Here is a 17525-nt window from a genome sequence, read left to right as displayed (position 1 = left end):
TGTGGCTGAACCTGGAGGAGTGCGCCTGCTTGGAGAAGGTCCAACAGGCTGTCCTGGAAAATGTAAAACATCCAAACAGGATGACTTACCTGACCAAGTAGATAAGATTTACCCCCCCAGACATTGGAATGTGGCATTTCTCCCCCACATCTTTCTCTACATTCTCTTAGATTCCCTACTGCATCTCAGGAATTAGGTGCTGGCACACTCTTCAATTAGGATGCATCTTGCAGCTATCTCCGCTCTTCACCTGATCCAGGTCCACATGGCATTCACTCATGACATGATGGTCAGATCTTTTGAGAGACCTCTTTCCCACATGTGCAGGTCTTAGTGGGATGTAAACTTTAAGAACATAAGAATGGCCATACTGGGTTAGACCAAAGGTCCATCCAGCCCAGTATCCCGTCTGCCAACAGTGGCCAATGCCAGGTGTCCCAGAGAAGGAGAACAGAAGACAATGATCAAGTGATTTATCTCCTGCCATCCATCTCCTGCCCTTGTACCGAAGGCTAGGGCACCATACTTTACCCCTGGCTAATAGCCATTTATGGACCTAACCTGCAAAAATTTATCGAGCTCTTTTTTAAACCCTAATAGAGACCTGGCCTTCACAGCCTCCTCCAGCAAGGAGTTCCACAGGTTGACTGTGCGCTGTGTGAAGAAAAATTTCCTTTTATTAGTTTTGAACCTACTACCCATCAATTTCATTTGGTGACCCCTAATTCTTGTATTATGGGAAAAGGTAAATAATTTTTCTATATTCACTTTCTCCACACCATTCATGATTTTATATACCTCTATCATATCGCCCCTCAATCGCCTCTTTTCCAGACTGAAAAGTCCCAGTCTCTCTAGCCTCTCCCCATATGGGACCCCTTCCAAATCCCAATCATCTTAGTCGCCCTTTTCTGAACCTTTTCTAATGCTAATATATCTTTTTTGAGGTGAGGAGACCACATCTGCACACACTACTCAAGATGTGGGCATACCATAGTTTTATATAGGGGAAGTATGATATCGTTTCTTATTATCTATCCCTTTTTTAATAATTCCTAACGTCCTATTTGCTTTACTAACTGCCGCTGCACACTGCGTGGATGTCTTCAGAGAACTGTCCGCTATAACTCCAAGATCCCTTTCCTGATCTGTCGTAGCTAAATTTGACCCCATCATGTTGTACGTGTAATTTGAGTTATTTTTTCCAATGTGCATTACCTTACACTTACCCACATTAAATTTTATTTGCCATTTTGCTGCCCAATCACTCAGTTTGCTGAGATCTTTTTGTAGTTCTTCACAATTCCTTTTGGTTTTGACTGTCCTGAACAATTTGGTGTCATCTGCAAACTTTGCCACCTCACTGCTTACCTCATTTTCTAGATCATTGATGAACAAGTTGAACAGGATCGGTCCCAGGACTGACCCCTGGGGAACACCACTAGTTAACCCCCTCCATTGTGAAAATTTACCATTTATTCCAACCCTTTGTTTTCTGTCTTTTAACCAATTCCCGATCCATGAAAGGATCTTTCCTCCTATCCCATGACCTCCTCATTTACATAAAAGCCTTTGGTGTGGGACCATGTCAAAGGCTTTCTGGAAATCTAGGTATATAATGTCCACTGGGTGCCCCTTGTCCACATGTTTACTAACCCCTTCAAAGAATTCTAATGGATTAGTTAGACACGACTTCCCTCTGCAGAAACCATGCTGACTTTTGCCCAACAAGTCGTGCTCTTCTACGTGCCTTGCAATTTTATTCTTTACTATTGTTTCTACTAATTTGCCTGGTACTGATGTTAGACTTATTGGTCTATAATTGCCAGGGTCTCCTCTAGAGCCTTTTTTAAATATTGGCGTTATATTGGCTGTCTTCCAGTCATTGGGTACCGAAGCGGATTTAAAGGATAGGTTACAAACCACTGTTAATAACTCCGCAATTTCACATTTGAGTTCTTTCAGAACCCTGGGGTGAATACTGTCTGGTCCTGAAGACTTGTTACTATTCAGCTTATCAATTAACTCCAAAACCTCCTGTAATGTCACTTCAATCTGGGAGAATTCCTCAGATTTGTCACCTAAAAAGGCTGGCTCAGATTTAGGAACCTCTGTAACATCCTCAGCCATGAAGACTGAAGCAAAGAAATCATTTAATCGCTCCGCAATGGCACTGTCTTCCTTGATTGCTCCTTTTATATCTTTATCGTCTAAGGGCCCCACTGCTTTTTTAGCGGGCTTCCTGCTTCTAATGTATTTAAAAAACGTTTTACTATCATTTTTTGAATTTTTGGTTAGCTGTTCCTCAAAATCTTTTTTGGCTTTTCTTACTACATTATGACACTTAACTTGGGAGTGTTCATGTTCCTTTCTTTGGTTCTCTCTAGGCTCACTCATCTGCATCTTGAGCCACTGGGTTCCTGCTTCCTTTTGCATCTACTTAAAACCAAGCCTATCTGTAAATGGTCTCAGGTCATTGTTGCTGTGGCTGATGGAATACAGGGCTTTCTGATTTCCTTGCAGAATATTTCCAGTGGGATCACCTCTTGAATAAAGATGCTTTACAAGCTTGTGCGGAGCCCATCACCAGTGATTTTCAGAATCCATTCAGCTCTAACGCAGGCTGCTTCGGTGGCCTTCTTGGCATATGTACTCATCCAGGGCATCTGTGGAGCTATGATGTGATTGTTTGCACATTATGCCGTCACTCAGCAGGTCAGAGGATACTGGGTTCAGCAGATCTGTCTTACAGTCTTTTTTGTCCATGAACTCCTGCATGCCTCGTTTGGTACCACTTGGAGTCACCTAAAATGGAATGGACATGAACAAGCACGCAAAGAAAAGGCAGTTACCTGCTCTGTAATTCAGTGGTTTTTTAGGTGTGTTGCTCATGCCCATTCATGACCTACTTTCCTTCCTTACTGTTGGAGTTTCTGGTAGGAAGGAACTGAGGGTGGGGAGGAAGTCAGTGGTGCCCATTACACCATGCTATTCAGGTGCCACTCCGGAGGGTGCCAGAGCTGAGTCCCCTACATACATGGTTGAGGGAAAAAGTTGCACCAGTGTTTTTTGGAAGCGCACACACCTAATATGAAATGGAATTGAGCAGCATACCTCAAAGACCACCAGTTACTGAACAGGTAACTCTTTTTTTTAATGGAGAAATCCGAGGGAGATCAGAGAAGAGAGTTTTTAGTGGACAAAATGAGGGCTCTCTTGCCAGTAGAATACTATTTTAGAGGATCCAGTGACATTTACTCTCATTTATTACTGTCATATCTGTAAATGGTGCTTAATGTAGTATAACTAAGGGTTTACTCAAAGACTTCAGAAAGTATGGATTCTGGATTATTGCTGTTATCATAGTTGCATATGTTATTGCCTGTTTTCTTTATATTTAGTATGGTATCTGTATCTAGAGGTACACATTTTGTTTTTTCAACAGGTTGTCGTATCCACCAACATTGCTGAAACATCATTAACAATAGATGGCGTTGTGTTTGTGATAGATCCTGGATTTGCTAAGCAAAAGGTAACTATGCCCTCTTAATCTAAATTGCTTCTCGTTTAATTAGGGCAGAAAATGTTTTGGTATTTGGCTTTCATGTAATTCATTTCTACAAATATGGTCTAGTGTCTTTTGGGGGAAAAAAATCTCTACTTGTGAGGAAGATTGTCTTTGGTGTTCTGGCTGTGAACACCTTCTCTTTTGTCTGACTAACTGAAAACAGGAACAGACTTACACATTGTCTTTTTCCCTGATCCTTCTTTCCTTGTTATGTAGTGTCAGAAAAAGCAATGCAGGATTTTGTTTCTGCTGCCTATTCACAAAATGTCTTTACCCCGTGGCTCAGCAGGGTTTTGGGGTGTTTCTGCATTGTTGAACAGGATAGGTATGGGGTGAAACAGCAGCAGCAGCAGCCCGAGTTGAATCTCTGTAGAAGGGATGGACTGAGCAAGTGGACAAATAGCAGTGTAACAGAGTTCAGAGCCTATGTTTGTAGGGAATGTTAGTGCAGCAGTGGTAGTACATTCACTAGTGAAGGTAAGCCTCGTCTTGTTGCTTTCTACCAGAAACTTTGGCCATTTGAATGAGTTATCACTGGACTGTGAAAAGTAGCGTCCCATATAATTCAGTTGCATGTTGACTTCAGGGATATGGGGCAGTAACAGATTAGACTTGTTCCAACCATCTCCTTTTCAGCTACTTGCAGTTTTATGAAATTCTTGAACTACAAGGGGTTGAGGGTGGTCTTGGTTTCAAGCCCAGACCAAAAGATACTTTTTGAAGGTTTGAGCAAAGTCATTTCATCCATTACAGTCTTCCCCCGCCTTACAAGGGTAATTCGCTCCTGAAAAACTCATCTTAGGGTGAATTCTTGTAAGTCAAAAATGTAATTACCATTAATTTCAATAGGAAAAAAATTTATGCGTTCCAGAGCCCCAAAATTTATGCTAAAACAACACCAAATCCCATTAAAATGAACACTATTACTTCAATAGTTAACATTAGTTATCATAACACAACCTAATAAGGCATTTTCCCTTCATTAATTACTCTACAATATGTCTGTTTACCTGCAGAGACAGGGGAATGGAAATTGAAGAGTGCCTGGGAGGGGGGTGCAAAGCTGGGTTAGCCGCCCATGGCTGCAGAAATGGGGCCAGTGCAAGGGAGTGTGCAGGGCAGAGCAGGGCATGGGGAGGCAGCCTGGCCTGAGCGCAGCTTAGGTTAAGTGGGGAGGGGGCAGTGTCAGGGGCTGGCCGTGCGGGGAGCTAGGCAGGCACAGGAGGCCCCCAGTTGGCAAGGGGTGATGCCTCACTCGTGCAGGGCTGTGCGGCAGAGAGGCCCCGCCAGCAGCGGCCGAGGCACTAAATGCAAAGGAGCACCACAGGTGGCAAGTGGTGCCCGAGGCACAGCTGTGCAGGGCAGACAGCAGCAACCCCCTAGGGAGCGAGAGGCAGGGGCGAGGCCGAGATGGGCTGTGCGCCCAGCAGCCACGTCTCGCGGGAGCACCTGGGAGCCCGCGGCTGCCAGCTGGGCCAGGGCACACTGCTGCTGCAGAGCTGAGGCGGAGACCCAGATCAGCCACAGGTAAAGGCTGGGCCAGGGGCTCCAGGAAACCGCCACCGGGCCTTGTGGAGAGACGTGCCAGGCGGGATGCAGCTGCGGGCAGCTGTTGCCTGGAGCTGCAGCCGTTCTCCCGCTGCAGGGAGTCCGCATCCTGCTGCGGCGCATGAAGTTGAAATCAGTCCTCGTAAATTCGAGGAAATGCCTTATAAGATGAGGTAGGGGTTTTAAATCAAACTTCTTGTAAACTTGAATTCTCATAACCCAAATGGGTGTATATCGGGGTATGACTGTATTGAGATCTCTTGTTAAAGAAAAATCACAGAAATTCCGTAACTCAGAAATGGCAGGACTGACTGTTTGATTTCTGCCTGTTTTAAAGACTTGATATTGAAGTTGTAATGGGAAAAACAACAAGCTATGTTTTAAGTTGAGGGTTCAAAGACTTACACTTGTTTATAGTTGGTCTGTGCTTGTGGCTAATTAATGTACAGTTAGATCAGTTCAGCACGTTGGAATGTTTTGAAGTGCTTCATGTTTATTTTAAATGCCCAAGGCATGAGGGTGCCTTACAGTCTAGTTCAGAGTTTGTCTTCTCAGCTGTTTGGGAGAGGGCATACTTGACTACATTTGGCTGTATACGTGTCTAGATAATGAAATTTAAGATCATTGGATTTTTTTTCCAATTCATATTAATTCCATACAAAACCAACCTTTGTTTTGTTGCAACATGAAGGTAGAAAAAATAATCACTAAAAGTCAGTGAATTCAGTATTAAAATGGAAAGATAATTTTTTACTAATGAAAGTGCCTAGCTTATTTATCATTCAGTCTCAAAGCGCTTCTTGAGGATCCGTTTTACAGATGGGCGACAAGGAGCTTAAGTGCCTTCCTTAGTCACTATCCTCCAGGGCGACCCAGAGTCAGGAACAGAACCCAGGGTTTTTGAGTCCAAGTTCAGTGCTCTAGACCAGGGGTGAGCAAACTTTTTTTCACTGGGGTCCATTTTTCGTCCCTACAATTAAGTGTAATGTAACCTGTCTGATGTAATTCTACCCAGTGGAAATTTGTTATGTTAGTGGGTGTAAGAAAATATGTAGAATGTAAAAACTTTATTAATCAGTATATAAATATGGACACGCATATATAAAACTGGTGAAGTATTTCAACATTTTTAATGAGATGGATGAGCCTAAGATCCAGTAGCTGATCATGGTGCAAGTCCGTTTACGAAATTTCAGCCCAGTCCCCACTTTGCCGCACCCGTGCTCTGTCTCCTTAATTTAACTTTTTTCTACTTCATATTATAATCTCTTGATAGTCTTAGAAATCATTGTGACAGAAACTGTAGGACTGAATAATTTATAGTGTAACTCGATGTGTAGAGTGTAGTAAGTTTTGGATTTGTCTCTTGATCTACAAAACAAACTAACTTTGGAGAAAAATATGTTCAGTAATGTACTTTGTGTGTGTGATTAAAACCGAGTTGAAGAATTAATATATATCTAGATCAATTCACAGTTAAAGCAGCTTAGACAACAGGGCCTTCTCTTTAGATGCCCATACCTTTTGTAATCAGTGAACTACTCTTTTTTTGTAACACCTAACATTCTATATATTTAAAAAAATTTAAGGTTCATAGACTACATGTTTCTTATGTAAGAAGAGTTTTTAATTTCCAGTTTGTATTTTGTACTATGTGACAGATTTATTTGTTTTAAAATATAGTCTTGCTTTATGTCATCACCACATTTTTACATTTGTTTGTTTCGCTGTCCTTTCAGTATGGGTTGAACCTCTCTGGTCTGGCACTCTTGGCATCCGGCCAGTGTCAGATGAGAGAATTTGCCGTACCATGGGAGGTCAATGTTGTTTAGCACAGGCATGTCAAACTCAAAGCCAACTGAGGGCTGCACAAACAAAAACTGATAGCTTTCAGGGCCACCTAAGCAAATTACTTCTATTTAAAAACTGTAATTTATTATAGATTGTTTTATGTATGTTTTGTTTTTTTTTAGGTCTTGTTTGAATATAATACAATAATTTTAACTGAGAATTTAATACTTAATATGAATTTCATTGTTTTATAATTTTATCAACAGTTCATAAAATTTGACATATACAATTATTTGCTCATATATAATTTTTAATATAAATATAAATGTAAGTTACTCTGTGCCCTGTCCAGCTTCCAGCCCAGGGTCTGCTGGTTTCCTCTGGCTGGGTCTCCAGGGCTGAAGCTGCCAGCAAGTCTTTGCACCCTGGTCAGCTCCCAGTCCTGTGGCTGCCAGGGTTCCCCCAGCCCCAGCCACATTCCTGCTGCTGTAGCTGCAGCGTGGTGTTCCATGCTCCAGCTGGTTCCCTGGGGCTGGAGCTGCTGGCATGGCTCTGCACCCTGGTTGGCTCCCAACCCCAGGCCTGCCAGCATTCTCCCAGCCCCAGCTGGGTCCCCAGGGCTGGAGCTGCTGGTGGGGCTCTGTGCCCCAGGCCTGCTAGGGTTCTCCCAGCACTGGTGGGGTACCTGGGGCTGGAGCAGCCAGTGGGGTTCAGCACCCCAGTTGGCTCCCAGTCCTGGGGCCCCAAAGAAATTCGATGGGGCTGCATATTTGACATGTTTGATCTGGCACGTTACCAACACTGTCTCTGCTTACTGGGCTCTTGGAAGACATTAAAGACTCAACTACAGGTTAATAACAGCACACAACACTGAGAGCCAGAACTGGTGACTGTGAACAAACATTATGGAACCATAGGAAACTTGGCCACACCATAACTAGCTAACTAAATTCATGCTGGGTTATGGCTGTTGCTAGATGATAGATTTCCAAATTAGAGAAGTTCAACCTTATAATTGCATTAAGGTTGCCTGAATTTTGTAGTGAATTACTTGAACATCAGCAGTGCATCTAGCACTATATGGAATAAATTGGAGACATTAGTCCTGCTATGAGAATCTTCTTATCTGAATGTACCACACACTATAAGTGGACAGGGCGCTGATTGGGAAAAGATATTAACAAAAGTGTTGAAAAGTAAACGTTTCTTAGTTTAGAGGGGTCAAATATATTTGAAACTTTACATTACCAAGTTAAATGTTTCCTATAACCAGAATGTTTCCAACATTAATGCACATAATCTCCCCATTAGAAAGAGTTAAAAAATGTAGACTATCTATTTATTTTATATGTAACATTTTTCCTACATGTGTTATTCACTCTTTTCCCTATGTCTGACTCCACTATCAAATAGGTATACAATCCTCGTATTAGAGTTGAATCTCTGTTGGTGACCGCGATCAGTAAAGCATCTGCTCAACAGAGAGCTGGCCGTGCTGGTCGTACTCGGCCTGGCAAGTGCTTCAGGCTTTATACAGAGAAGGCATACAAAACTGAAATGCAGGTAGGATTACCGGTTTGTATGTAGAATCTCAAAAATTGCTTTGCCATGCAAGAAACCCAGAACAAATGACGAAACAGCAAATCCCCTAATTACTCCATTAGTCACAGGAAAAAACGTACAACAACATGCAACTCCATAACACAGAGAAGATGCTCAAATAGAAATAGTATCTCCCATGTTGTCTCATTTTAACAGAGATTTTCCTAATGGAAGGTTGTTGGAGGTGGAGGGAGAATTAAAGGCAAAGTGGAAAATATACTGGTGTGTGTGTGTGTGTTTTTTTTTGTTTTTTTTGTTTTTTTTTTTTTTGCCAGGACAACACCTATCCTGAAATTCTAAGATCCAACTTGGGATCTGTGGTGTTACAGCTGAAGAAGCTTGGTATAGATGATTTGGTGCACTTTGATTTTATGGACCCACCAGGTATGAACTTTTTATCAAGTTTCTTTAGTTTAGTTTTATCAAGTTTTATCAAGTTTTGTAGATGTATTTTTTATATGATGTTTGCTTTTAGTCACTCCAGAAAAATTAATTTCCAGTGGATGTTGTGTAAATAGTGACTAATGGAGTGAACTAGTATTCTGCTATTTGTAGTTTAACTATTTTGTGGTTATCCATTATGACCTTTCAAAGGTTGTCCTGATGATCAGTGTGCACACCCTTTTGTCTCTCTCTCCCTGCCTCCGAGAAAACTCCAGTAAGAAAACAAATACATCTTCTTTCTTTGTCATTGCTTGCATGAGCGCTTTCTTTTTTGTTTCAGTGAGGAGTACCACATCATTCCCCCTGCTTGGGGAGGATAAGGCAAAATCAAATCATCGTGTTAGAAAACCTATTAGTTTAGTTAATGAGGTTGTTTTACTTAACACCTTGATTACACAATCTGATTGCACATCAGTTAACAATCCCATGCAAATAACATTGGCCAGTATTTTTAAAGTTTAATGCATACTTTGGCATACTGAACCATAAAATGGAAGTACCAGCTCAGTTGTGAATTTAATTTTTATAAACCTTTAAACATTTCAAAGAAGCCAGTTCATTTCAGTACTTAAATATTAGTCTGAACTTCGTTTTTTAAAATTATATATGGCACTCTTTTTAAGTCCTTGATAAGCACTGATATACAGTCATAAAAATAATTGTGAACAAGGATTGTGAATCAGGAAGTAGCACTCACTCACTTAGTATGATTATATCAATGTATAAATGCATTGAGGAGCAGAGAACAAGGACAGCATTTTTTTAGAACTAGAGGTTATTTGAGACTGTAGGCATCTAAAGCTTTTTTTTAAATTTTAAAAGTCTAGCCTAAAATAGTTTTGGTATTCAAAGAGTGTCTTTGGACTTATTTTGTAGGAAATTAAAGGAAAGATAAGACATGTCAGCACACTTGGTATAATACGTGTTCATGCCACTGAATATTGGGGAAAAAGTATTTTTAAAAACACAACTTAGAATTTCAGATTGTGTCGCTTAAAATAAAAATAGTTTCTTTTTGGAGAAGATGGCCAACTTTTACAAATCCAATTTTTGTGAATGACACAGCTATAAAGAAATAGGGTTGAAATGTAATACAGAATTTACCTGCTCAAAATTAAATACATTTTTAATTAGTAAAGCAGTAGCTAAATTGTACCCTCTGATAGTCTTTACAACTGATAGCAAATAGTCCCCTGCTTCTTGCCCTGCGTGTTTATATATAATGTGTATATATATGAACCTGTTTCCATGCACTTTCTCTTTATAGACTCATAAAAACCATCATAAACACAAACATGGTTTCAAATGTGCCAAGTTAAACAGACAATATTGTAAATTAAGCTTAGTCTTTCTAGTAGTAAAGCTTTTGAAGTCAATTACAATTGAAACTCAGATGTCAGGATAAATTTGTATCTATTTTTAATAGGGTAAATTAACTCACTCAGAAAAAGGCTTTGACTCTTGTCTAAAGTATTCTATATCAAACTTTGAGTATTATGATCCATTGGTTGTTAATCTCTGTGATTGAGTTTGATGAGAGATTGTATATTGAATTTGGGCCACTGCAGAAAGAAAAATACTGCCAATAATGGTTGATATTTTGTCACATAATTTAGCTGCCTTTAGTAAGCAACAAAGTGTTGTTTTTTTTTCTTGCAGCCCCTGAAACTTTGATGAGAGCCCTAGAGCTTTTGAATTATCTAGCTGCTTTAAATGATGATGGAGACCTGACTGAATTAGGATCCATGATGGCTGAATTTCCACTGGATCCACAGCTGGCTAAAATGGTTATTGCAAGTTGTGACTACAACTGTTCTAATGAGATCCTGTCTATTACTGCTATGTTGTCAGGTAATAGCAGGGGGAGGGAAAGATGTGCCAAACAAGGCCCATATCTGCAGTTTGGGAAGACATTTCTTTGTTTTCCAGAGTCAGTACATATAAACTATTACAAACACACCTTTTAATAAGTTACGATTGTGCTTTTTGAAGCTACTGTATAGAATTATTCATAGTGGATTACAGTTTAGAAATGAAATTAACACTTCATAAAATATGCATAATGCATGAAATAATGGAACAAGAATTTGACTTCCTGCATTGTAGCTAAAATATTTCTAGTTTGGAAGAATTCCAGGCCATTGAAACAGAAATGTTTGAGGATTGTCGTCTATTTCTGCTCAGGACTAGGAGTATCCATTTGGCCACTTTATTTTTAACACCCCAGTCTGTTTTTGTGGTTTTCCTTTATATAATTTGTAGGCCCAACTCTTCCCAAAGTGATCTTAGTTTTATTAAAAAATTAATTACTAACATTAAACTTAGATAAATGAAATACTACATAAATTTCCCAGGTTTTCTAAGTAAAGTTTTCTGAGTAAAAGGACAAGTAAAATAGGGTAATGGCCTATTACTCCAAAAGTGGCAAAGAGAATTTGATTTTATAACAAAATTAATGGTTATGTCCGCACAGCTATATTTTGCTGCTGCAAAACATGAAAGTTAGTATTTCATAGCAGAGCTGTTTGTCAAGAAACGTGTTTTCTTCAGAATAGACAAGAAGTCAGGCAGGTTCCGTGTTTAATTCCCCAGTTCTATAGAAAGATTGACTTGATGTTCAGTTTTTATTAGGCAATGTTTAGTCCACTGCGGTGATGAGGATATTAATATTGGTTCTTACCATTTATAAACTTGTTTACAGTTATACTGCTCATCCTTCTTGATTCAGGCTTAATATAGATAATTAGGAAAATGTTTCGGCTACATGTAAGATCTTGCATTAGTTTAGTTTTGCAGTATATTGATATGAACTTTTTGTAAGAACAAGCTAAAATGTTTGCAGAGTTTTTTGACTGTTCAGACTCAGAGCAGATGGGCAGGGCAGAATCTAATCATTTTTAACAAAATTGTAGCCTTGTTTGCGGAGGTGGTGGTAGGTTGGTGCCTGCCTTTTCTGTTACTTTTTTTCCTTTCCCCTTCCTACCCACCCCAAAAGTTACTTTAAAGAGAGAGTGTGAGGTGAAAAAACAAAACAAAACAAAAAAAAACCTTTTGCCTTTTGATTTCTACTGAGTATTTTAGGAGTTACCTAGATGAACAGGGCATTGCAGCCTGGTGAGTCACCCTACAGGGTACGAGCAAGTCACACGCTTAACTGTTTCCTGCTGCTGTATAATGTTCCTTAGGGGGGACATTGATCTGCTATTTCAAAATTGAGAGCACCCTAGAAAACTTCTAGGGGGGGAGAGGATGTTCCATGTTTGGCAAGCAGTGCATTGTAGATTTACAATCCAGGTTGCTGTGCAGTTTGGCTAGACAATACTCTTTTTCTCTTTAGCTTTCTCCCCTCCAAGCCAACATTTTCTTAAAAAATCACGATTAGAATAATAGAGAAAGATGGCTGTTTAGTCTGGTCACTTTCTTGGCTGTAGTAAAATTGTTAAAACTGAAAATTCGGTAGGTTTTCTTCAAGGCAAACAGCAGCTGTGTTGGTGACATAACATGTTACAGAAGGCACTGGTAGGAGCGATACAGGATCAATTCAAAGATTAGCTTTTTGGGTTAAATGAAATAACACCAAAAAAAGTAGGGATAACATTATTGAATACAATAGCACATATGGTAGTCAAATGTTCCTACAATAAATTCATTTTACAAAAAGCTGTTTTGAGGAGTGTAAAGGCTTATTTAAACTAAATAAAATCATGGTATTCCATATTCACTCCTCAATTTGTGTGTTTGAATGCTGTTTAGCACTTTTATATAAAAGTCACAGGCTTATGGAGATCTGTCACATCTAGGAAACTTATCGAGTCAGTAGAATGACAGCATAATTAAGAATTTGATTTTCATCACTCAAGTTAGACTTTTTCATTTTAATTCACAGTCGTCAAATATTGTACTTCAGAGATGTTGGGCTGTGGAAGAAACATCTTCATTTACATTGGTCTTTCAGATTTGTTACTAGATGAATTAAGAGTTGGGTTCTTCCACTTACATTGCTGTTACAATGTTCACCTTTTATTGGAATTTCCTGCAGTATTCAACTTGTGCAGTATAAATGTAGCATTTACTAGCTGTTGAGAGAGAAAAATCAAAAGGTCCTGGCCTATGTTACAGAAAAATGATACATAGAATAGTGGGTTTAATTAGGCTTGTGGGCCTTAGTTGTGAAATGCAAAAAGACCCAAGTGACTGAAAAAATGAAGCACTTTGGCCTTCAGGGCTCTCCTTTCAGCTTGTTTTATAGCATTCAATTAAACTTAAACACATACCAAACCTTATACTGTCTACTTAAAGAAAGAAGTGGTTTTTTAAGTGAGGTGAAGACCTTCTATAACAACTTGCAGCCTCATGAATTAAGGTTAGTGTTGCAAACCTGTTGAAATGGGGTAGCCGCTTCTAAAATGTTCAGACACTAGAACTAGTTGATGCTCCAGTAAATAGTTGTGCACTTAAATTGTCTATTTGTTAAATTTTGGTATTTAAGTTCTGTTTCTTAATTAGAAGGTCAAAGCATTCTTTAGGGATAAAATTATGTGTATAGGCAGAAACTGAAAGTAGGCAGAATTCCACAATTTCAGAGTGGGAGTTTTATTTCATATAGCACCAAAGGGCAGTTTAACCTTCCACCACTACCGCTACCATCATGACCTTGGACGACTTGATGCTTTCTCATTCACATACCTTTTTGTGCCCCAGTTCTGATAGCTGTACCTACTGGAGGTCACAGAATGCATATAAGGTTTCAGTTATCTAGCAGCAGACTAGTATTAAAGTTTCACCTGCTGCACTAGCACAGTATGTTTAAAAAACACTCTTCGGCGCATCTGCCTACAGAGAGCCTCTTGGGGAAAAAAGTCTTTCTTAATTAGACATTCATGGTCACTTTGATATTAGTATGAGGTACAGCTATCGGTACTGGGTCTTGAAATAAGATCTTCTGAGCCTTTTAGTATATTCAGGCAATCTTGATGGCCTTCAGAATAAAGATTTTGATTACTTATAGTTTTAGTCAAAATCATCAGGTACTCTGTAGCTTTGAAACCCTCTTGTCTTACAGATGTGGTTAGGTGTTGATGTACCAAATCAAGGTAGTAAACAGTCCAAGATGCAGTTGGAGGCCATCCTGCCCTGCCCTATGCTCTGTGAACTGACCTAGCTAGGCCTTGTTCCTCTATCTGTGAATGCGTGACTCATCGATATGGGCGTTTGTGTTGGGCCCATACCAACCTTGTTTAGTCCCACAGTGTTTTGTTCGCCCCACGGAAGCCAAGAAAGCAGCAGATGAAGCCAAGATGAGGTTTGCCCACATAGATGGAGATCATTTGACCTTGCTGAATGTCTACCATGCTTTCAAACAAAGTAAGTATAAATCTTGGCATTTTTATAATATACATTGAGTTAGCGACCATCCTCAATGCCTGATGCAAAGTGCAAATGAAGAGACCATATTTCAAAGAACCAATTTTATAGTCAATTTTTTTTTGTGACCATGTGACCAAAGTACTGTTAAAAAGGTGCAGTTTCCCTTTATCTTTATGCCAGGATGTGGTCTCATTTATCTGTAAGACCTGATATTTTTTTTTCTTCTTGGTCGTCGTCTTTTTTTTTTAAATTTGTGTTTGCTGTCCAGTTGTATCTTCGGACTACCAATTCTCCTGCTGCTTCTGCTAAATTGGCTTCCTGTTTGTCTCTTTGCCTTTCTGAATTGGATTTGGGCACTGGGTTTTTCAGGTGGCATATGCGGGTAGTTTAAGGAGCTCTTTGAAGAATATTTTAGGGTTTTTATAAAATGCTGGGGCTATTTCTTACATTTCTTTATATTTAAAACAACATGTCATCATTCTCACAAGTCCACCTGTTGAGCTGAGGGGGGAGAATTAAATCTGTAAATATAAAATTCCCATAAGAGAGACTTGAAATGGCTCACTTGTATCCCTTCAAAAATCACTGTTTTAAAGTTGGGTATCTTAATCTGTCCCAGGTCTTGACATAAGTGCTGTGTAACCTGAGATAGCAAGGACCTTATCTTTGCCAGTCATACGAAATAATTAGGTGTAGAAAACTTGTATTTTGCTTGTGTGGGGAAGAAGGTAATCTCTGAGTTTTGAGAGGATATTTCAGATTTGGTGGGAGGAGAGGAGCATTTCTGGAATCAGGTTAATTTGGGGGAGAGGCTGCTTAGGAGGCAGGAGTAAGTTTCGAGGATATTAATAGATGGAAGAACATGTGACATGTCAATAGTGAATGGTAAATTTTTCCACATGGTCATCACTTAGTACTTTGTGTCACTCCTCCAAAACCATCACTTTTTGTTCACATGTATTTTGGCAGCTTGAGCAAACTCAAAATGACAGAGGTGAAGATAAGCTGTTCTGTCTTTTTGAAAAATTACTCTAAAAGAGGCATTCTGAGTTTCAGTATTTCCATCCATGATTTCCCTGTCAAGTTTGCTCTATTTAAGTCAAAAGATCAAACATACCACCAAGAAACATTAACGTGGAGATTTGCAATCCCAGCTGTAGTTTTACATGCGTGCACGCTCGCTCACTTGCTTGCTCCCCCCCCCCCCCCCGCCCCCAATATAACTGGAGACTTGATTGGCAGCTTTGGTATATGATGTAAAATTGAACCCCAAGCACTCTCCCATAACCTAATTCTAGCACTAACAGGAGTGAAAACTGTAGGTTATAAAGATAAACTTGTTTGTAAAATAAAAATGTCCTTGTTTTGCTTTTTGACTGGAGCCACATGTAATACTCCAATAGCAAGAGAGAGATTGTCCATACTTTTTGATGAAGAGCCTACAGATCTTCAGTTTGAATAGTAGTTAAGAGGCTTGTGTGAAAATTTACTATTAACTTTGGAGAAGCTTGTATTGCTGCCACCTTTATGCTACGTGCTGTTTAGATTGAGGACTCGAGGCTCCAAGATTCTCAATGTATCTTTATAGGCACTTTCATGAAAGTGTGCAAGTGAAGAAAGTGCTTGACTTGGACTGAAAATAGTGCTGCTTTGAAAGTTAGGTTTGGAATACTCTGCCAAAAATGATAGCAGCTTTCAGTCTTCAATTACTGGTGATGCTGTGTTGGATCCTAGGTCTGTGGTGTTTGGGTTACAGTGGCTGTGGCAGATACTTGTTAGTTTTAGTGCACGTGTTTTTGCCCCCAGAAGAATTATGTGCTACTATGGATACAGTTTTTCTTCCTAGAACTCAACTACTTTACACGTATCCTGGTGAAGGATGCGATCAGTAATAATTAAAGGAAAACTGGCTTGACAGTACACTTAAAACAAGAGGCTGTTGTGATGTGTTCAGTTTGGGTACAGTGCCACTCTCTGAATGGGGAAGTATCTGGAGAACCAATTGCTTAATTTTACTTTGTTCGTATAGCATCTTATTTTGAGGTGGGAGGCTGGGGACTGCAAGTGGGTATTCTTTTATACAGGACGACATAAATCTCTTAAGTTCAGTGACGGGGATAAGGATTAAATGGCACAAAGGTGTGATTTTTTTTCCTCCGGTATTTGGCTTAATAACTTTAAATTACTCTAGGGCTAGTTTGTACTGTTCATTCTACCAAAAAGACTCTGCATTAATCCTTTGTTTGTAAGGTATCTTATGGGAGGAAAGTATAATCTATTTATAATGCTTACATCATCTTCACTTTGACAAAATAATTTGACATCTTTTTCAGTAAGAAATATACCTTTTTTCCTCATCTGAAAATACAGAAAACTTGTTCAGAAAATAAACACCTAAATCTTCCATTGCTTTGTATGCTTCACCTTTTTGTTAATACTTAAACGAAGGATCACTTCTCTAAATTTTCAGGCCAGTGTCCTTTCAGAATGAAGGGACCTGCAAATCTGATTTCAATCAGCATATGTAAAATATCCATAAACATGGAAGACCTGTTTTAACAAATACACAGTAGAAATACACTCACACAGAAGAGAGAATTCTGCTCTTTTTGGCACTGGTGAGGCTTTATCTATGTTGTCACTGTACATCAAACAAGGCGTGGATAAATTGGAAAGAATCCAGATGAGAATAACAAAAAATGATAGGTTTAGAGAATAACCTGTAAGGAAAGTATTTTATTATTAAAACAAACAAACCCCAACCCCAGGACTTATTTAGCTTTGAGAAAGGAAGATCAGTGGGGACATGACAAGTCTTCACATATGTTAAGGGCTGTTATAAAAAGGACATCCCTGTCCACTGAAGCTAGGATAAATAGTAATCTGCAGAGATGTCGATTAGATGTTAGGGAATATTTTCTAACTTTAAGGACAGTTTTGGTAATTTAATATGCTTCCTAGGTAAGCTGCAGAATTTCAGTTGTTGTAGGCTTTTAAGAGGAGACTAAACTAATATTCTCCAATCTTTCCACACCCAACATCATTTTTTAATTTTAAGGGCAACCTGAAATACTCTGCCTCTTGAGTCCCCACCCTACTTGTTCATCCCCTCCTTGGTCACTCATTCTCCCCCACATTCGGCCACTTTCACCAGGCTGAGGCAGGGTTGGTCTTGGGGAGGGAGGGTGGCATCTGGGCTGGATGG

General features: G+C 39.5%; 1 protein-coding gene across 1 annotated transcript in view; it reads left to right on the top strand.

Moving 5' to 3' along the window:
* The window catches only part of DHX15 (DEAH-box helicase 15), a 58694-nt gene that overhangs the window by 36061 nt on the left and 5108 nt on the right, over window positions 1-17525 (top strand). Inside the window, exons 7-11 of the mRNA XM_074992558.1 lie at window positions 3446-3532; window positions 8321-8470; window positions 8785-8893; window positions 10613-10804; window positions 14195-14317. Of these exons, the coding sequence (XP_074848659.1) occupies window positions 3446-3532; window positions 8321-8470; window positions 8785-8893; window positions 10613-10804; window positions 14195-14317 (661 nt within the window). The remainder of the gene's footprint in view (window positions 1-3445; window positions 3533-8320; window positions 8471-8784; window positions 8894-10612; window positions 10805-14194; window positions 14318-17525) is intronic.

The sequence above is a fragment of the Carettochelys insculpta genome, chromosome 4 (genome assembly GCF_033958435.1).
Source record: "Carettochelys insculpta isolate YL-2023 chromosome 4, ASM3395843v1, whole genome shotgun sequence".
NCBI lineage: Eukaryota > Metazoa > Chordata > Testudines > Carettochelyidae > Carettochelys > Carettochelys insculpta.
This window is presented reverse-complemented; position numbering and strand designations above follow the sequence as displayed.